Consider the following 21,923-nt stretch of genomic DNA (forward strand, 5'->3'; position numbering starts at 1 on the left):
CGAGCACAAGCTAGCAGATTGACCACAAACCTAGTGAGAAAGTTATGAGAGAAGCCCTCACCAGTCTTCGCAGGATGGAGGAAAGAGAGAGATAGGGGAGGAGAAGTGAGAGAGCCAGAGAGGAGATACCGAGAAGAAGATAAGATAGGGACGAAGGGAGTCTAGACTTTGGAGTGAGGTTGGGCCAATAATAATGCTTTGTTTGGAAGTTGTGGATCGATGACTACAAATTTTTAGATCTTGTTGAGATACCGAGAAGAAGATAAGATAGGGACGAAGGGAGTCTAGACTCTGGAGTGAGGTTGGGCCAATAATAATGCTTTGTTTGGAAGTTGTGGATCGATGACTACAAATTTTTAGATCTCGTTGAGATCTACAACTTTGATATAAAGTTTATCTTCATCTGAAATGATATGAAAAGGTAATGATTTTTTTTGCACGGAATAATTTCTAGGATCAGGTCATGCCATCACCCACACCTAGAAATGATTTACAGGGCGGGTGACGCCCTAGAAATTATTTTCACGTACAGGTGATGCCATACACACCCCTACAATTATTTTTCCATTTTTGTTTTTCTTTTAAAATATATTATTGAGCTATTAAATAATTTAAAATGTAAAAGTTGTCAACTATAAAGTTTTATGTCTCGTCGAGTTCTACAATTTTGATATAAAATTTGTATTCATCCGAGATGACATGAAAAAGTTTGTATTAAAAAAATACATCTATTAAACTCATTCACATATACTTGTACATTAACATATACTCACGCATGTACTTATTTATCTATTATATACTTATATACATTTAGATCTCGTTGAGTGTTACAACTTTCATATAGAGCTTCTCTATAACCGAAGACCTTTGAAAATTAAAATTTGTAGATTTCAAAATTAAAGAACTTATAATAACATTTTAGAGTAATAAACAATCTCAAATGAAAAACATGCCAACTTCAAAGTGTTAGGTCTCATCTACCTCTATAATTTCGATATAGATCTTCTCTCTAGTCGAAGTCATTTGAAAATTTAAAAAATTATATTTCAAAACTAGAGAACTTATAATGATATTTTGAAGTATTAAACAATTTCAAATTAAAAACTATGTATAGCCGAAGTCATTTGAAACTTCAAAAGTTTTAGATTTCAAAACTAGAGAAATTATAATGATATTTTGAAGTACTAAACAATCTGAAATGAAAAAATTTTCAACTACAAAGTTTTAGATCTCATCAAGCTATACAATTTTGATATAAAGTTTGTCTTCATCTGAGATCATATGAAAAAGTTATGAATTTATTTTCACAGGACCATTTCTAGGGACAGGTCCGATGATACAATAACGCCTCCGTTTTGTAGATTTGGGTGACAATTTCGCCACGCCCTGGAAAAAACAAGGCGCCCAGTGGTGGTTCTTCCATTTTCCTTTTTCCGTTCTGATGATACGACGGCGGTTTGAGCGGATTTTTCGTCATTGATCGAGGAGCATTCTAGTATTATTCTTTGATCATCTGCATGGCTCAACCTTCATGCATGGGCATGATCGCATTTTTTTTTCTTTTTTTGTCTGGTCTGGACCAGGATAAATCCAGTACTTGTAGGAGTACACTATTTGAGACAATTATTGGACACGAACGAACCCTGACCTGCAACCATCCATGATACTGCGCATTCCTACGAATGTCAACGCCGGGTAGCTAGAGAGGTCAAGTGTACTAAGAAGAGGAACACACATGGAGGGCCAGGCGTACGCTAGCCGCCGCCGGTTGGGAATCTTCCATCACCAGTCGCATGATTGCAGGCTTTGCACATGCTGCCCGATGAAACGGACCGTACACAGTACCGAATGCCGCCTCCCGTTCATCAAGCTGGATGTATACCCAATTTGTTGGGACCGGCTATACCCACTCCATACTCCCTCCCTCCTAAATTACTATTTGTTTTGACTTTTTTAAATATAATTTTTTTAATATGGATCTAGATGTATGTATATCTAGATACGTAGCAAAAACTATATATTTAGAAAAATCAAAATAAATAGTAATTTGGGACGAAGAGAGTACTTTCATGCATCTGCATACCCAATTCAAAACTGTTCTTTTATTACGGTCAGTAGAAGAAAAAAAAAGTACAGGCAGAGCAATTATATGTACCATATACCATGTAAAGAAAAAGAAGTTATACACATAATAGGCGGAAAGAGAGAGCATGGGCCGAGCAGGGAGGGTAGCAGCACGCTAAACATCAGGGAGTGTGGCGGGATTAAAGTTAGTTTGATGACTCCTTCTAATTTGTAATATTCCATTTTTAAGAAAAGAGTTCTGACAGTACAATTATTTGTTCTAGTACCAGTAGACATACAAATAATAAAAAAAGAGCGTGAGCAGAGCAGGATATGGGCATGAAATCGCTATCTTAGTGGAAGTCCTAATGGGCTCATCTTGGGCCTGGAATCTATTTGTTTTCTTTCGAATGTGATTTGGGTGCATGTCCTAATGGGCTCATCTTGGGCCTGGAATCGAATGGCTGTGCTAGTGAATTACCCCCGTCGTGCATTTTCTCTCACTGGGCTATAATTAGAAATGACCCGGTGAGGAGCTTCCCTATTTGGATACCTTCTCGTGGCAACGCTTAGATTATAAACTACGTGAAGATTTTCTCGCTTATCGCCTTTCACTTCTTATTGTTCAAATCTCTGAAGTGGCTTCCAGCAAAAGCGAGAATGAGCGAGGCGTTTGGTGGGATTATCGCTTATTTCAAGCTGTAAGCTGATTATAATCGTATCCAAACAGAGCCTTGACCCCCGGCAGAGGCTGACAAGCGACCCAGGACCAGGGGTTGCCGGCAGATCGACACTATGGGGTAGTAGAGCCAAAGCAAAAGAGGTTTGGACATTTGGTTTCTTCCTGCTAGTGCCGCACCAACAGACGTCTCGCCAATATTTTGGTGGATGATTTCGCTGCCTGCAATTCGTCCGTCATTGGCGTGTGTCCTAGGAGTACGGCGAGAGCGCGGCCAAAAATTAATTACCAGGGTGCGCCAAACATTGGTTACCATCCAAACATGGGTTGACGGTTGTGCAGTCAATGACCGAAGTTTTGGTAGGGCGCGTGCGGGCAGTAAACCAAACGAGCCAACGTCGGGGGAAAGGAATTTGATCAGGGGTTGTTTCATGGGCATGTGATCTTTTTTTTGATGGAGATGGCATGATTCGATCATGCTAATAATTATTGAACTGATATCCGCAAAACAAAAGGCAGATCTGTGGCCACGACGAGGTCCTTGGTAAAGCTAATACACCGTTGCAGTGCTGGTCTTCTCCAACGATTCTGTGTGTTCCCCTCAAGTCAACCTGTGACCTACGCATTTTTACCATTAATGAGAATTTTATTTGCTCAGCACGGTTCTGCCGAGATGCACAGGCGTGCAAGCTGCTAATATAAGTAGCACAACAATGGACCACCGCTTTGACAATGTCACCCACACCAGAATTGACAAAGTTTTATGCTCCACAAGCTGGGAGACCATGCTACCAAACTGTATGCTGCAGGCCATCTTCACACTAGTATCTAATCACTATCCACTACTGCTCACTGGTGACAATGCCTAGGCAAAATATAAAGGTTTCAGATTTGAGAGCTTCTAGACAAAAATAAGGGGATTCAAAGAGGAGGTCAATGAGGCCTAGAACAAGCAAGTAACTCTGCACAATCCTTTCTTAAGGCTACATATCAAAATGCAAAGAACAACAAAAAGGCTGAGAACATGGGCAAGGGCAAGAATTGGAAATAGCAAAATTCTATTGTTAGCAGCAAGACAGTTGATCTGGATACTTGATGTTGTACAAGAACACAGAGCCTTGAGCAATGAGGAATTGATGCTAAAGAGGGATTTGAAAAATAGATACCTAGCATTAACAGCAATTGAAAAACTAAGAGTAAGACAACAATCCAGACTTACATACATTAAAGTAGGAGATGTTAATTCCAAATACTTCTTTCTAGGAGTAAATGGGAGGAGAAGAATTATTTAAAGCCTGGCAACACCTAATGGGAGGGTGCACTTATGGGAAGATAAAGAGAAAGCAGTGCTGAAGCACTTTCAATCTTTACTGGGTCAAGAGAGTAGCAGGCCAAAAACATTAAACTGGGAAGCCCTACACATACAGAGGCATGATCTTCAATTCCTAGAGGAGGATTTTACTGAGGAAGAAATTAAAGAACCTGTCATGGACTTAAAATCTGAAGCGGCCCCGGGGCTAGATGGGTATATTGGAAAATTTTTTAAGAGTTGTTGGGATTTAATCAAAGAAGACCTGAAATCAGCAATACAATAATTCTATGATCAACATGGTCAGCATTTCAACATCTTAAATTCAGCACACATCGTGATGATACCCAAAAAAGCAGAAGCAGAAAAGGTAGCTGACTACAGGCTTAATCAGCAGCATTGCCAAAATAATCTCCAAACTTCTGGCAACAAGGCTATCCCAGTGCCTAAGTGAACTGGTTTCTAGAAATCGGAATGCATTCATAAAGAAAAGAAGCATCCATGATAATTTCTTATACACTCAAAATCTAATCAGAGACTTGCACAAAGCAAAGAGACCATCCCTTTTCCTAAAGCTAGACATAGCCAAGGCATTTGATACAGTCAGATGGGTCTATCTAATGGAGGTGATGGAACAAATGGGTTTTGGGATCAGATAGAGAGAATGAGTTTCTACACTCCTGTCAACAGCAACATCATCTGTCCTGATAAATGGCTCCCAAACAAGAAAATTCAGACACAAAATCGGCCTCAGGTAGGGAGACCCACTTTCACCTATGCTTTTCATCATAGCTCTGGAGCCACTGTAAAGATTGCTAAGAATGGTAGAAAATGAGTCGATGCTGACACCAATCCAGAACAGAATGGCAAAAATAAGAATAAGCCTATATGTTGTTGTTGCTGCTATTTTGTCAATCCAATTAAAAAGGAAGTGGAAAGGATCAGAGAAATCTTTGATGCCTTTGGTAGAGTGTCAGGGCTCAAAATCAATATAGACAAGAGCTATGCCTACCCAATTCAATGTGACAACATGGATCTTGATGACATTCTACAGAGCTTGCCATATCAAGTCAAAACTTTTCCTTGTCAATACCTGGGCTTGCCTCTTAGCCTACGAAAATAAAAGAGAGTTGAATTACAACCACTGATTGACAGAGTTGCAGCTCCCAACATGGAAAGGAAAGTTACTAGATAAAGCGGGAAGATTAACATTAGTTAGATCTGTATTGACATCCATGCCTATATACTTCACGATCATTTTGCTATAGAAGAAGTGGATAATAAAAAAGATTGATAAGATTAGAAGGAATTTCCTCTGGAAAGGCTCGGAGCAGGCTAGTAGGGGACACTGCTTGGTCAGATGGCAAAAGGCAACATTGCCAAAAGATTTAGGAGGATTGGGAATACTGGACTTGCACATATTCAGCCGAGCACTCCAATTACATTAGCTATGGTATGAATGGGCAGACAATGACATGCCTTGGATAGGCTCAGGCACTCCCTGTGATGAGTAGACAAACAATTATTCAGAGCTAATACCACTGTGGTTTTAGGCAATGGCTGGCGAGCTAAGTTTTGGCACTGCTCCTGGATTGATGGAAGGGCACCGAGAGACACAGCACCAAGTCTTTACAAGTTGGCATGGAGAAAAAAAATAAGACTGTCAAAGAAGACATCACTGGTCAAAACTGGACCAGAGGGCTTTGGCGCATGAACACGGTACAACAAATGGCAGAGTTTGTCACATTATGGGATATGGTACGTAATGTGCAACTCAATGACCAAGAAGACAAGATTACATGGAAATGGATAACTAATGGATCATATACATCCAGATCGGCATACCTAGCCCAAATGAAGGGCACTTACAACACATTTGATAGAAAGACAGTTTGGAGAGCTCATGCAGAGGGCAAGCACAATTTTTTTGCCTGGTTATTAGTTCAAAGCAAGCTTCTCACTGCAGACAAAATGGCAGCTAAAAACTGGCAATGTGATCTACAATGTGTCCTATGTGATCAAGAAGCTGAGACGGCCTTGCACTTGTGTCTGCAGTGCAGTTTTGCAAAGGAAGTATGGCATATGGTGGAGAATTGGACTGGTGGACAGATAAAAATGCCGGAGGGAGATGTGGCTGATGCTGAAGACTGGTGGCAGCGATCCTTGGCGCCACATACTAAGAAAGAAAGAAGATCAGTGGGGGCCTATCTAATGTTCACCGCTTGGAACATTTGGAAGGCGAGAAATCGCTGAGTGTTCGAAGGAAGAAGCCAACAATAGACGCAGGTGTTGGCCATGATCAAGGAAGACATAAATCAGTGCCATAGTGCGTGTGGTAGCCCTGAATTGGGCTAGTGTATCCTCTTTTATTAATGTTAGAGTTCAGAGAGACCATTTATTTATGTAATATCACAACTATTGTAATCCTAAACTTGTTTCTTCTTAAATGAATCAGTAGTGCTCCTGCTTAGTTTCAAAAAAAATTCACTATTTGTCGCCAACTTGCCATGGTCTCGTGGGCTCATTCTTGGGCCTGAATCCAAAATGCCGGTGAATTCTCAGGCAACTTTGGTGTGTTCTCTCTCACTCGCCCGAACTGAACGACTGCAAGTTGATCCTGCATAGAGTTAGGTCCAAAACTTAGGCCCTCTTTGGCATGGCTTCCCAACCGGCTTCGGGGGAAACCCTACCAAAGGAGCAGCAAGAAAACAGTTTCGTCCAGGAAACCCCGCAAAATGCTGTGACTGAAGCCGATCGATGGAGTGGGAGTCCAAAAAGGGGCTCCCCGTGGCTCCTTCTTTGTCCCAGCATCTACCAAGACCAAGTTGCCCTTCAAGTTGGCAAAAATCTCACTTGAAATTGCCATCCGTCGCTGCCCGGCGTCCATGCCTCCGACACGGCTATAGATGCCCGAACCGGCAGCTCCTCGTCAGCCGGTGCTGGTGCAAGCGTGCCGTCCGCCTTTGCCATGTGGCCTAGCGTCTCCTTGTCGGTCGCTAGATGCAGTTTGGGCGTGAGGCAATGGAGCAATAGGTAGGGCTCACAGCGCGGTAGGGGACAGAGCAGCACAAAAGGACAGAGCTAGATCGAGTAACGGGCGACGAGGAGGAAAGTGACGAGAGGAAAAGGAGATAAGGAAAAATCTGGAAGGAAAGAAGAGGTGGACCAGATAACGAAGCAAAGGGTGCGTTAAAAAATGTAATGGGTGTCATTTGCTACTTATGAGGAGTCACTAATTATTGTTAATCTACATTTCCATTAATAATTTTTTCCATTTTATATGAAATCAGATTATAATAGAGGACACATAAAATTACATATATAACCAAGTCACACAACCAAAGGCATATAGGACATTTGATCTCTTACATCCATTCTAAAAAAACAGGAGATCTTGTTTTCCCAAACACTTTCCAGAAACGGCTTCAGCTCCATCAGAGAAGCTGCTCCAACAGAAGAGCCACAGCGGGAGCCATTTCAGCCGTAGCCACAACCCTGCCAAACGAGCTCTTAGGACATTCAAATCAGTAGTAAATTCCTTAGGAATACTCTAACTCCAAATATACCTCGGGGGCTGATGAAAGCATAGAAGAAAGAGAAGAAATTACATAAAGGTTGAGGGAAGTAGCAGTTTCTTTGATAATAAAGGAAAGTAGCAGTTGAACTTGAACATGGCAACCAATTCAAAGGTTGCATATCGCGATTACAAAATGTCCACATTAGAAGAACCGAATAATCTCGAACTGCACACACGCCGCATGTGCGTGGGCATCGCATCGCCTGCACGAGCACGCGGCCCCGTCGGCATGTCGTCTCCTACTCCTACACTGTACCGCCGCCTCCGCTACTCCTACACTACACCGCCGCCTTCGCCCACGACATTGCAGCTCCTTCTCTCCTCCGCCACCGGTCATCCCACGCCTCCGCTATTGGCATCACGACCACGCCGACAAGCATCAGCGCCACGCAAATGTACATCAACACTAAGAAGAAGATGGCGCTAGCCGACGGTGATGGAGGTGGGCCCGCTGCGGTGGCGGCGCTAGCAGAGGTGACCCAGGATAAGGGGTCGCCTTCGGACCCACCACTATGGGGTAGACCCAAAAGGACATGGCCGGTGAGTTTTGCTGTGGGGGAGAAGGGGTTCGACCGGGGGTTGTTTCTCATGTGATCCTCTTTTTTGGGAGATAGATATATACGGCGTGATTCGATCCTGCTAATAAATTGTTCAACTGATAGCTACGAAATCTTGGTAAAGCAAATGCTTCTAGATGTGGGCTAGGAATCGAAGAACAAATATCGCGGCCCGTTGTGGGCAGCCCATCCGAAAGGAGGCCCAACTAGATCAACATCAGCGGAGGCCTGGTGGTGGTGATCCATCATCCATGGCAGTGCTAGATGGAGGAGGTGTGGGGTGCCAATCAAATCTGATGCTACGAGAGTAATCCATGAAAAAATAGTGCCACAGGAGCAAACACCTTGCATTGGATTGTTATGGAAGAAATTTGGCCAATTAATTAAATACATAAAACAGCGGTAAATATGATATAATAATAAAGTGAGACGAACAATCGAATTGAGATGCGCACGGTAAAGTATGGTGAAGGCTGATAAAAGAAGCAACCAGAATTGGCATGCTCCGTGAGCTGAGAGTTAGCCTATTGTGGTGGAACCTACACATCTTGTCTGGCTAAGTAGTACTGTATTATTTTAGAAGCAGGTGACAATGAGGCATCTTGGTGATTTTGCCAATCTTAAAATCTACTCGGCATCTTGGTGATTTAGGAGCTTGCAAGTTTTAGAACTTTGAGTTTTACATGTGGAATTCAAACGTGGTAAACCCACTCCGCCTAAGCTTTTCAACCAAGTGCAGGGAACATAACATACTATGCGACAAACCAGTTAAGGTGAACGCATCATGATGATTACTGACATCTACGGAGTATTTTTTTTAAGATAAAGGAAGTTTTTCTATTGAACTGTGATGATATCATCAATTACACATGCTAAACAGCCAGCCCATCCATAAGGAGGCCTAACTAGATTATATATAATTACGTTATCACCGATCAAAGTACGCACGAAATTAATCACACACAACTGCAATCTTAAACCGAACAAGCACACTCCATGGACCCGCGCGCAACCTAATTTCACTCCGTGCCCTTCATGCACGCGTCAGCTAGTTGCTACGACGCGTCACTTGTCCACAGCCTCGTCGTCAATCTCGTGCCTGATGATGTGCTCCTTCACGTCGACCTCGTCCTCGATGTCGATCACCTTGAGGAACTGCCCCGACGGGTCGGGCACGATGTGCTCCTGCACGCGCACGTGCTCCTCCTCCACCACGTCCACGTCCTCCTCCACCACGGCTGCTCCCTCCGCCCTCCGCCTCCGCCGCGCCAGCAGGAGCAGCGCCGCTAGCAGGCCGAGGAGGAGCAGCCCCGCGATCGGGACCACCACCGCTATGATCACGACGTTCCTCGCCGTCGTCATCGGCGGCGGCATTACCGGAGGAGACGGTTCCGGCGAGTATGGTGTGGGCGGCTCCGGGTGGGGAGTTGGAGCCTCAGGACACGGCGCCGGCGGCGAGTATGGTGTATGCGGGTCCGGGTGAGGAGCTGGAGGATTAGGAGATGGCACCGGCGGGTGGTACGGTGGCGAAACTTTCGGAGGATACGACGGTGGTATGTAGGGTGGAGTAGGGGGATACGCGTGCGGTGGTGGTGGCGGCGGCGGCTCGATTCGCCAAAGTGAAGTTGGGGCCATGGAAAATCTTGCTAAGATATGGTACCAAACCAATGTTTTTGCTTGTAGCACATCAGAGCAAAGAAGAAGGAGGGCCAACAAGATATATATGCTCTAGGGTTTGGTGAGCTCGAAGGGGGCATCTTGCAAGAAGGAATAACAAAACAGCTGAAGTGGACAAGCATTTAGAAGGCGTTTGGTTCGCGAAAATGTAAGGTAAACGGATTACGGTTGTTAAGCGATACCCATACACCCATTTGTTTCAACCTCCTCTGCAATCCAATTATCCGCAATCGGATACCAGGCAGTTTCCACCCGATTACGGGCCTCCCTCCCCGGTATCCCGTCGATACTGCTCCCCCTCAGCTCCCCTGTCTCCCCCGACATCCATCTCCCATCTCCCGTCTCGTCAATACTGCCATCGTCCCCATCTCGCGCAGGGGAGAAGTGCGCCGTCGTTGCCTGTCCTCCGTCTCCCGAACGTCGCCGGCAGCTGCTCCCCTCGTCACCGGTACGAAGGCGCTTCCTCCCTTTCCCATCTCCTTCTCTCAAATCCTCTTCTCTTCTAACCCTAGATCCGTTCCTTTGCAAAGCAGTGGAGGAGAACGAGGAAAACCGAAGGATTTGCAGGGGGAAGAGAAGGAACTGCAAGGGGAAGAGAAGGATCTGCAGGAACTGCAAGGGGAAGAGAAGGATTTGCGCCTCTTCTTGACACAGGTCCTCCTCGATTTATCTCGGGCTTTCTTGACACAACTTCTCTTTCCAGATGCAAACTTTGTCATCTCTAGGCAGTTATGCCATGGTCTGACCTGTTGTGACTTGCAAGATCCTCTAATTTGTTATTTTGACACGAGATAGTCCAGATTGGTTTTAAGAGAAAGAATATCATGTCAATACAGGAATACTTGTTTCGCACGTTCGATTTTTAGCAGTTAATCCTTTGTTCAGTTACTCTCCTTGAGCAGTGTGGGCTTGGGTTATGCATGTAAAACGCCATGCTATTTTTTAGGTTGAATAACATTTGTATTGTGAACTTATGATATGGAGGATAAAATATACATCCGACGGGTGACGGCCTTTTCTTAGGCAACGGAAGTGTAGTTTAGTTCTATTGTTCTACATAAGCTTGTGACTGGCATTCATTTGTTTATTTGGTCAAATATCAGTAAATGGATAAAGGAAAAGAGTTTTTTTGGACAAACTCTTTGTGCTATTCTATTTCTTACTGATTCACCAACTAAATAAAACTGGCATAACTTGTTTATGCCAAACTCATTCCCTCTATGTTGCTTAGAAAGATTGTTTGTAGGACTGTTCAAAACAGCCTTGCCAGTTTGCAAAAAAGAGAGAGAACATGAATGCAGATTTCCTGTATACATTGCCAGCAAGCTCAAATATTACTGTTCTATTACTCAGCTTTAAACTTGGGAACCCACTCAATCGGTCCTTAAATGGTCCTAATTGTTTGCAGGTATAGCTGAAAGTAGATTTCAGCCCCAGTTGATTGTTCTCACAGCATTCATGTGACATGAAGATGTACATATTTGCAATGGCTTGTAGTAGTTCTTACAGATCCGCTTAACAATGCATTGGCCGGTTTAAGGACCAATTAGACTAATTAGCACCAGGAAAACTGACCGGTTTGAGTATTTAGCACCAGGAAAATTAGACTAATTAGCCTTTGTTTGACCAGGAATTTAAACTAAATTTCAAAATATTTTAGAGAGTTCAATTGATACTTAAACAAGATGTCTGAATGTTTGTCCTGAATTATTTGATGGCACTTAGTAGCATGTTTTATCATGTTGGTTCTTGATCTGTCTTTTTGGATGCTTGCATCATAGAGGTGGAAAGTAGAAAGGGAACAGCTTGACCTATTCCTAAATAATTAACTTTTAATTCTTGTTACTTGAATTAATGTTATCATGAAAGTGCATACATGGATTGTTTGACATGATTATGTTTCTGTTTGATGACCGCTTGTTACATGGCAATACCATGTGTTGCATACTTGCATCATTTCAGCTATATTGCATCAGTGCTGCCCCATCCACAACATTGAAACTGAGAACTCACCTTCCATTGGCTTGTGTATCAATTAGGTTTAAATTTGTACTTATAACAAAGCCACAAATCAATTATGTTTTTGAATTGGATATGCGGTAGTAGAACAGGATGTGTGTTGCTAGAATTTGTTATGCTTGTTGGCTGCATAAAAGAGAATTTTATTTTGGATGCTCTGTTTGTTTACTTGCATTTTTTGTTGTGTACAGCAATATGGCTCGCCTTCCTTTATCCACAAGAACCCGAAGAAGGAACATGGCCCTTAGAAATATGATGACTTCCATCATTGTTATTTACTACTATATGTGGTCACTCCTTGCAATGGCATATAAAAGGAGATGTTTAAAATTGAACAAAGGATAAAAAATATAGAACAAAGGAATGTGCGGTTGAGCAACCTTATTCGCAATAGTGATGCTGCTTGTATCAGCCAGCTTCGGATGGACAGGAGAATATTTTACACTTTGTGTGAAATGCTTAGTGATGTTGGCGGGTTGAAAGCAACACGGAATATGTCTCTAGAGGAGATAGTGGCTCAATTCCTATACACACTATCCCATCATTTGAAGAATTCAACAATAAAAGAATTTTTCTTTCGAAGTGGTTAGACAGTTAGTAGATAGTTCAACTTATGTCTTGTAGCTGTTTTAAAGTTGCACCACTTACTACTTAAGGCCCCTGAACCTATACCAGAGAATAGCACGGATGGTAAATGGAAATATTTTAAGGTAAATGACTTATCAAATAGTTTTTAGTTTTAAGAAAAAATCCCAATTAAAGAAGTAGTTTTGTAACATTCTTTTATTTGTTGTGTCTTTTGTTTCTAGAATTGTTTGGGCGCTTTAGATGGAACTCATATCAAGGTAACAGTTCCAACTAGGCTTAAAGGAAGATATAGGTCAAGAAAAGGAGACATTGTGACAAATGTTCTCGGTGTTTGTGCTCCTGACATGCAATTCATATATATATTGCCTGGATGGGAGGGCTCAGCACATGATGGGCGTGTGCTTCGAGATGCTATTTCAAGGCCAAATGGGTTGCGTGTTCTTCAAGGGTGTTACTACCTTGTTGATGCTGGTTATGCAAATGCAAATGGATTTCTAGCTCCATACCCAGGTCAAAGGTATCACTTGGGTGGTTGGACTGCACAAAATCCACCACACAGTGCGGAGGAATATTTTAATATGAGGTATGCTAGAGCAAGAAATATCATTGAGAGGTGTTTTGGAAGGCTTAAGGGTCGATGGGGAATTTTGAGATCACCATCGTATTTTCCTATAAAGACTCAATGCCGAATAATAATGGCTTGCGTCCTTTTGCACAATTTAATTTTGCAAAGAATGTCTATTGATCCAATGGAAATGGAGGAGGATGACTCATTAGGGGAATCATCAGGGGAAATTACAGAGGGGGAAATGAGTGAACCAGAATTTATCACGTGTGTGTCGACATCTAATGAGTGGACTAATTATCGAGATGTTCTCGCTCAAGGGCTTTATAATAATTATAGGGCTTCTGTTTCTCATTAAGGTTTGCTTTTTTGTTTCTGTTTACTTAGTTTAAAGCTTCTGTTTTGTTTTCTGTTTACTTTTAGATTTGTTTTACAATCCCTTCTAACATGTTATCATTTTGTGCAGCTATGGATTTATAGCAACAACAATCCGTGGCAGGAGAAAGAATAAAAGGAAGTGGACTGTTGCCGAGGATGATGAATTGGTTAAAGCCTTGTATGAGATATCTTTGGACCCAAGGTGGAAGGGTGAGGGAGGCTTTAAGAATGGATATTGTTCAGTGCTTGAGACTCATCTGGCTGAAAGTACCAAGTGGCCATCCTATATTAATGAAGCCATTTGTAAAGCTTATAAAGGATCTCAGAAAAACTGTGCAGGCGCTCATCCTGAACCAAGAAAGAATTTGTGTAACTAATTTTTAGAATTTGTGTTTATTTACTGCCATACATCATATGCTTGTTTTCCTAGAATTTGTGCAGCAAATCAATTATGTTCTTTAATTGGATATGTGGATTCCTTATCTATTGTGCAGCAAATCTTTGTCAAATCATTGTCTATTTTTCTTTCTATAAATAAATTTGACAGCTCATTACTTGTTCTGTTTTTTCTTTTGAAGAGGAAGAGAGAAGGAATAGGATCGAAGGTGAATCAAGATAGGGAGCTTGCATCTTTTCGAGTCTATATGATTAAACTATCCTGTGTGAGATGGAGGTGAACAACAAGTCCATAGGGAGTCATCTACTGCACAATGTGTCTTTTGCTGAACAACAAGTCATGTAGGCTTGTTGTTGAACCATGTGTGAGATGGAGGTGAACAACGAGTCCATAGGGAGTCATCTACTGCACAATGTGTGAGATGGAGGTGAACAACAAGTCCATAGGGAGTCAGTCAATTATTTAGCTTGGATGTTGAACTTCTATTTAGCCTGGATGTTGAACCTGTTATGTAATCTGGATGTTGAACTTTTATTTTGCTTGGATGAACTTTGAACTATCTGCCGTTTGAACATGGTTCGAACTGCTCCTGGATGGTTGTAGTTCAATCTGTTCCATGTTGATGTTCAGTAGTTGCGGAAAATCGGATGAGCTTGCTCTCTGTGGGTTGAGCATTGAGCTAGCTATCAGTTAGAGGAGTAAATTTGCAAACTACCTTGTGATACCTGAGCAGTGAACCAAACAGCTGTAACGTAATCCATTACCATTATCGCATCAAACCAAACAAAGGACGTAATCAGTGATTACACCACAAAACCAGCTATGATCTGATTACGTTTCCCTTTGCGTTACCTGAGCCCCAACCAAACGCCTCCTTAGATTTTAGTCCATTGTTATCAGTTGATTGGACCATTAACTAGTGAGTGATGTCATGTGCAAGGAGTTCATTATAAGTAGTACATCGATTAGCGTTGTACAAGCAACTACCAGTTTAGATATGATCCAAACAGCCAGTTATACCTTTGCACAACCTTAAATATATCAGTCAACAAGATTATTATGTAAGGTTTTTTTTGTTCAAAGATTATTGTGTAAGTTAGATGCACAAACACACAAGGTGAAACAAAAAGTAACCGTGCAACTGCTTGGTACATGCGCGTGAGGTGGCTCTACGCTAATTCTTCGCATGTTCTATATACAGAGACTAGCTGAAGAATACAGCGTGCGATCACGCACTGCATGCATGTATGCTTGGTCTTGTGTTATGCACAATTAACATAACAATGAGGTCGATCGATGAACCACAAAGAACGTGTGTATAAAAGCTACAACGCCTACTAATTCGATGAATATTGTGAGCACACTTGAGTTTAACTATCATGAGTTATGCATAAGTATGCTGGGGTCAACTTTGTGTTGCGTGAAGATTAACACACAAGAACGGCTGAACATGCATGCGATGACCAGTTAATCAAAGACATGGAAGACTATCAAGGGCGAGCGCAAACTTTTAACTGTATCATGTGGCCAGTGACTATGTATATGTTTGATAGCTAATGATGAGGCAGCTACACACAATCGCAACATGGTCATTTTCTGATATTTCAGGAAATATATGTTGCTATGCTGAGCCCCCAGTTGCCAATTGAAGAATGCGCCACGTTGATGTATTACTAACCATAGGTTATATTACGTCGCATAAGCTTAATTCAGATAGTAACCAATGCAATCTGTTCTTCTCGTACTACTACTTCAGATTGGATAAACGTTGTTCAGTTAGCACCAAGCTTCCCACTTGCACATGGTTGACAAAATATATATACGATATGAAAATACCAAGTCCAGGTCCTTAGATAAAGTGCTACGTGTACTGTACTCTTCTCTCTTATCTTTTTTAGTTCGTATATTTCATTGAAGTTTGATTTTGTCAGTATATAAAGTAGTATTGACACCTTGAATAATGACAAAAACAAGAACGGAGAGGTATATTTGACAGATAAGTTCATTAAGCTAGGTAATAATAGGCTCCAGCTACTCGGTCATACACAATGCATGCATTCACATCTGAAATGTGCGGAGACGACGGGATCGGAGGAATAATAAGAGAGAACCTCCAGAGCCAATCATCCATGAAATGGAAGTGTACATTGCATGGCGTAGCTGATAGCAAGTTAATGTTATTGATAATGCTTCGGTCAATTTGATTTTATGATTAGCCGCCGGCTAGGCTCATGTTTTGTTAGGTTTCAAGGACTTGTGTTGAGGACATGAATAGAAATTCATTCAAATTACGAGCTAGTTCATGCAAATGCGTATGGCGTCCTACTTAGCATCCACTTAAACCTATCGGGTTTTGCGCTTTCTTTCTATTAATCATTTTTATAAAAAGAGTTGATCAAATAAGTTACATATTGCATTCCACAAAGTACATTTATTTTGAAGGGATTTTTTCGGAAGCAACCATCCACAACATTTATACATTTACAACAGGGGAGGATATATACACAGGGGGGCTCTAGCCACCCCCCACACCACCACCAGGTCACACACCATGGATACCCCTGAGCCCGCAACATTTTTTGGCCATAGATTGAGGAGAGGAAGAAGAAAAGAGAGAGGAAGAAGAGGAGGAAGGATGGGGTAGATGAGCCCCTCTAGTAGCTGACCTGCATCCGCCACTGATTTACAAATGTTACATATATATTGGACATAATTTGACGCGGAGAGAATCATATACATTTACAGACAAAAGGGAGTGTATGTATAGTTTGTGAACCATTAGTAGCAACGGAGACTTGTATGAGCAAACAAGTTCATGGAAAACAGATCCATTTCTTTCGTCAAAAAAGAAAACAAATCCACTCCTACACGGGATACAAATTCAGACGTTCAAAGAAGGTGCACTACAGCGTACACTGGTAGAGAACTCGGTATTAGTCCCGGTTGGTAGGGTGCAAATCTCCCGAAAATCCATCCGGGATAAACCAATCAAGACAAAATATGGGTCTTTTATCCCGGGTTACTCAACCGGGACTAAAGACCCCCTTTTATCCCGGTTCACCACGCCAGGCGCTGCAAAAAAAAAAAATCCCGGGAGGCCCCCCCACACGCGCACGCAGCAAGTCACACGATTTTTCACGTGAAATATGCGCGTGCGCGCTGCGTGGAATTCAAACCCACAACCTCCAGCCTCGCGCGTAGCTTCCTTGCCATCCCACCTACATAGCACATCTAACTATATAGGAGATACAATCGTTTTGTATTAACTCGTGGGGACCCTTTTATCCCGATTGGAAACACCAACCGGGATAAAAGACCCCCTTTTATCCTGGTTGGTATTACAAACCGGGATAAAAGGGTTCGAGGGATTTAGTCCTCTTTCAACCACCCCATTGGGGACCCTTTTATTCCGATTTGAAATACTAACCGGGATAAAAGATCCCCTTTTATCCCGATTGGTATTACAAACAGGGATAAAAGGGGGGTCTTTTATCCCGGTTGGTGTTTCAAACTGGGATAAAAGGCCTCTCAGGGCCTTTTTTTTTTTCCACTAGCCTTTGCAACCGGGATAAAAGGTTCGGGTTGGTGAGCCCGCCAGTGACCGAGCTTTAGTCCCGGTTGGTGAACCTTTTGTCCCGGACCAACTTTAAAAGCGCATGGAAGGTGAGTTCTCTACTAGTGATATTTAACATTTCACGGGCACTTTTTTTTTTCAAATGGACAGGGGGTATATTGTTTTTATATTTTTTTCTCAAGTGCACGAGGTTGAGCTTATTTTGGAGAATCCTTGAGGGTGGAAACAGATTAACCAAAAATAAAAACTGGTATTTCCCAACAAAAAATTCGCCAGCCACTTACTAAATAACCTCGGATAATGGCTTAACAAGACTTAAAAAACATTCGGTAAGTTATTATGTTTGAATATACTAGAAATTATTCAATAAATTTCATAGAAAACAAATCCATTTCTTTCGTCAAAAAGGAAAAAACCCACTCCTAGACGGGTTACAAAATTCAAATGTTTGAAGAGGGTACTGCCAGTGGACAACAACATATTTAACATTTTATACATGAGCTTTTTCTCAAATGGATATTATTGCTTTTTTATTTTTTTTCTCAAGTGCCTGATTATTCTGTAGCTTAGTTTGGGCAATCCTTAAGGGTGAAAATAGATTAACCAAAAAAAAAATCCCAACTAACATTTCCTGACAAAAAAAACACCGGCCACTTACTAAATAACCTCGGATAATGGCTCAATAATTATACTTTAAAAACATCAGGTATTTGGAAAAAAGTTCTAAAGAAGAACAATTATCATCGGGCATGAGCAAAATAAATACTCAAGAAATGTAGAAAATCTAGCAATGAGTGATACAAGTACGGCTGAGCCCAAGTTAAATTCATTCAAGGGAAGTACACAATTAACTTTTGAACCCAAGAATATGGAATGGCAACTAATTTGACCCAATTACAACGGAATATAACATGGATAGAAATACCAAATGCACATCACACACACACATGTACACGACACTTGACATGCACACGGCCAAGGTCAACCATTCATGAGATCACTCTTGCTCCCGCTTCGACGCCTCGGTGAACCTGACGATGTGCTCCTCCACCTTGACGTCGTCCTTGACGACGATCCCGCCCGCCACCGCCACCGCCCCGGCCCCCTCCACGACGCCGCCGCCTTCTCCACAGCCGCCGGCCTTGTACGCCTCGACCTTGCCGGCCTCGCCGACGACCCCCTCCACGATGCGCACGTGCTCCGTGACCTTCACCTCCACGTCCTCCACCTTCGCCTCCTCCTCCACGTCCGGGCACCGGCGCCGGCGCCGGCGCCTGATGCAGAGGATGAACAGTAGGGCCGCCAGCAGCCCGAGGCATATCACGCCGACGATCGGGACGATGATGACGATGACCGTGACGTGCGTCGTCGGCGACGGAGCCGGTGGCGGTGGCGGCGGCGGCGGAGGAGTCACGTACGGTGGTCCTGCCATATCAGAGTTCTGTGTAAGCCGAGCAAGAGGATCGTTCTGTTCTTGAAATTCACACTGATATATTTTCTGTGAAGGTTTAAGATGGCAGATGAGACAGAGAGCAATGCAGCTTTGGGCCTCTTTTATAGGGAGAGAGAGCTAGTCGTTATCTGCCTCACATTGGGCTTGGTCCAACTAGGATGCATGCATGCACACATGTGCAATGCAACGAACAGCTAATTGCATCAGGGTAGATGCTGCTCCATGATGACATGAGCCCATTTTAGAGTGCAGTTGTGCTAGTTAAAACTGTGGAGTACACTAGAGTAGATACAACTTGTGGCTTAACAGTGGTATCATACAAGGCTAATTAACAGCTTGGTTCAGTGGTTCATCGAGAGATGACGAGGTTTCACACCATTCATCAGGTAGGAGTTAGGACAAGCAATGAAGCAATACATTGTCGCTCGTTGACAGGAGATTAGTAAATTAGGCAGATATCTAGGAGAAGATAAGCAATGAATCAAGTGCATGTGTTACTGTCAAGAACGAGGCAACGAACATTCTCTTTTGCGAGCTAAACGGCTAAACCTCTGGTGTTATCTGCTAGCAGTAGAAACGCTTATCTCATCATTGATTGTGACCTATCAGAATTCAGCAAGACTGGACAAACTGAAGGACTACGGGCAAATGGACACTGAAAATTTTCTCAGAAAACCGGCATCTCAACATTCAGAGTACAGCCTGACCAGCTTCAGGGACTCGAATGGCGTCTGCAGCTGCCATTCCCTCTGCTTCTTGCTCAGGGGCCTGCCCTTGCCGGCCTGCTGCCGGTTTATCTTCACGTCAGCTATGCCCCAGGTGCACTCTCGCAGCTCCATGTCATATGAAATTAGCCTCAGCACGCCATCACCTTCCTGAGGTGTGGCTGCTGCCTCATCGCTTGTTGTAGTATATCTGACGTACATTGTCCGTTCTTTGAAGCGTTCGAGCTCTTCAGGGACACGAACAACTCTCTCCACACCAGGGGATGACACCTTCATAGTGATTAAACCAAAAGTATAGTTGTCTTAAACCAAGTACAGATATGGCAAATCTTATTGAACTATTGCTGTTCGTTTCTTTAAAAGAGTAGAAATTTATGTGTAGTTGTGTACTCTATACAGACTGGAAAATACCTCCAAGGATATGTTCTGTGGTATTTTTCCTGCTGACTCTGCATCGTCCAACTTTGCACGGTATGCGATTGTGTATGCTTCAATGTCGTCTATTGTTGGAGAACCATACCTATATTATGAAGCACTTGATGAGAGCTATCACATAATAAATCATGTCCACTGAAGGAAACTTTGACCTGAAGGTTATCTTCAAATGGCAATTAATATGTTCTTATGCTGTTGTGAGTGAGTACCATGCTTAAGTGTTATAGTCCATGCTCTAACTTCCATAGTTAGTTCACTGCCTTTTGATGGAAAGAAAAGAACATGGACTGTATCTACATTTGAGTACAGCAAAACATGGCATCTTGCAGTATACCCTGTGTGCATATTTTTAATACATAAAGGCCTGAGTCTTGATTTATGGAAACTCACTTTTCAAACAAATGACTGAAATTCCTCATAAAAATATTATGAATCAAATATGTGAACCCACTACATCTATAACACTTTCAGGCTCCAAGCCTCTATAAACATGACAAACCCTGAAAGCTACTGCATATAGTTGCAAATTGACACATACCTAGTGGACATCTTCTCAATGCGTACTCTGATGGTTAAATTTGCAGCTGTCTTAAAAGCATAGATTTTCAAGTCGCCATCGAATGATGCTGAGACCTGCTCTGCCAAAGCCAATGCTTCCTTGTCCCACCATGTGCCAGCTAGTGATATACCACCTCCAGCGCCTCCATCTCCAACCTCCAGAACATAAACACATATGCAAGGTCACTAGTCAGTACTATCTAATGAAACTGTATATTTCAACAGAGTAAACTTACGTAAAGATCCTGTTCATCATCACTCTCAAAATCATCTTCAAAGTCATAGTCGTCCTCGTCCTCATCCATTATATCTGCACAATTTGGGGAATGGAATTACTTTATTGGATATAACAAAGTACTGGCTTGTTGAGCTTATAATTTGAAACTACTACTACTAGCTGAGCGGATACATCAGCAGACATGAGCAGACAAATATCGTGGTTGGTGAAACATGGAGAGTTTTAGAGCACACATCCAAGCGTTGTAAACGGGAATCATTGCATAACCCAAAGCCAAGGCATTCGTTTCACATTTTTCTAGAAGGTAAGGCATCAGCCAGTCCCATTTTAGCAACAAGGATGTATTGTTGCACGTCATACTGTTTGCAACCGGGAAAATGTAATCCTAGATAAGTAGACAGGCTACACAAATGAGCAATGAAATCCGCTCAAGAAATTTTGCCTGTTATTGTGGGTGCCAACAATACGCAATGCAACTGCATCCGAGCCATTTCCTCTGAAACGAAGGGAACGAGTCTGCATATTGCATCGCAGACATTGTGAGCCAAGAAATAGATCCAAAATGCAGACTCTTGCGAAAGCCCCCCTCGCCCCAAAGCATACAGAACCCGAAACCTCCCAATCATCATCAGAGCAAAAACAAATATCACACCAGTTCACGAAAACCATTACCACCTTCATCGACGTCGTCGAAATCCTCTTCTTCCTCCTCCACCTCCTCGTCCTCCTCCAATTCATCGACGAAATCCTCCGCCGCCCCCGCCTCCTCATCCGGCGGGTCGTCTCTGTACCCCTTCCTCTTCTTCTTGGCGAACGGCACCACCGCTGGCGCATTCCGACGAACGATTGGCGGGCATGGGCGTGCGGCACTGACCGCCACGGTAGGAGCGGGCAACGAGCGGAGCACTGGAGGAAATCTCGGTGCCCTGATAGGCAAGCGCCCGTGCAGCACTCCTCCGGCGACCAAATCCATCGGGGTTAACCTCAACAACAACAGAGGCAAGAACGAAGAACCAACGACCGTGTCGTGGGCGCGCGCCAAGCGTCCGAACGATGGCAGCTTATCACTTTCTCCTTTCGCTCATCAAAAGTACGCCAATAGGGAGCGAAAGCGCCTTTCAAAAACTCCG

General features: G+C 42.8%; 2 protein-coding genes across 3 annotated transcripts; both read right to left on the minus strand.

Annotated features, from left to right (window-relative positions):
* Window positions 1–18,194: 18,194 nt before the first annotated feature.
* On the minus strand, window positions 18,195–18,816 carry LOC117865400 (uncharacterized). The gene has a single exon (XM_034749600.2). It carries the CDS (start codon window positions 18,814–18,816, stop codon window positions 18,382–18,384), a length of 435 nt encoding a protein of 144 aa, XP_034605491.1. The 3' UTR covers window positions 18,195–18,381.
* A 460-nt stretch (window positions 18,817–19,276) lies between these two features.
* LOC117865399 (uncharacterized) lies at window positions 19,277–21,884 on the minus strand. Of its 2 annotated transcripts, none has more exons than XM_034749598.2 (5): window positions 21,466–21,884; window positions 20,792–20,865; window positions 20,536–20,711; window positions 19,974–20,082; window positions 19,277–19,832 (listed from the first exon to the last, which is right to left on the minus strand). In XM_034749598.2, the coding sequence occupies exons 1-5, from the start codon at window positions 21,764–21,766 to the stop codon at window positions 19,521–19,523; spliced, it is 972 nt and encodes a 323-aa protein (XP_034605489.1). In that variant the 5' UTR covers window positions 21,767–21,884; the 3' UTR covers window positions 19,277–19,520. The 2 variants fall into 2 exon arrangements, with proteins under 2 accessions (XP_034605489.1, XP_034605490.1); XM_034749599.2 differs by having other exon boundaries at window positions 21,469–21,883.
* Window positions 21,885–21,923: the final 39 nt, after the last annotated feature.

The sequence above is a fragment of the Setaria viridis genome, chromosome 7 (assembly GCF_005286985.2).
Source record: "Setaria viridis chromosome 7, Setaria_viridis_v4.0, whole genome shotgun sequence".
Lineage (NCBI taxonomy): Eukaryota > Viridiplantae > Streptophyta > Magnoliopsida > Poales > Poaceae > Setaria > Setaria viridis.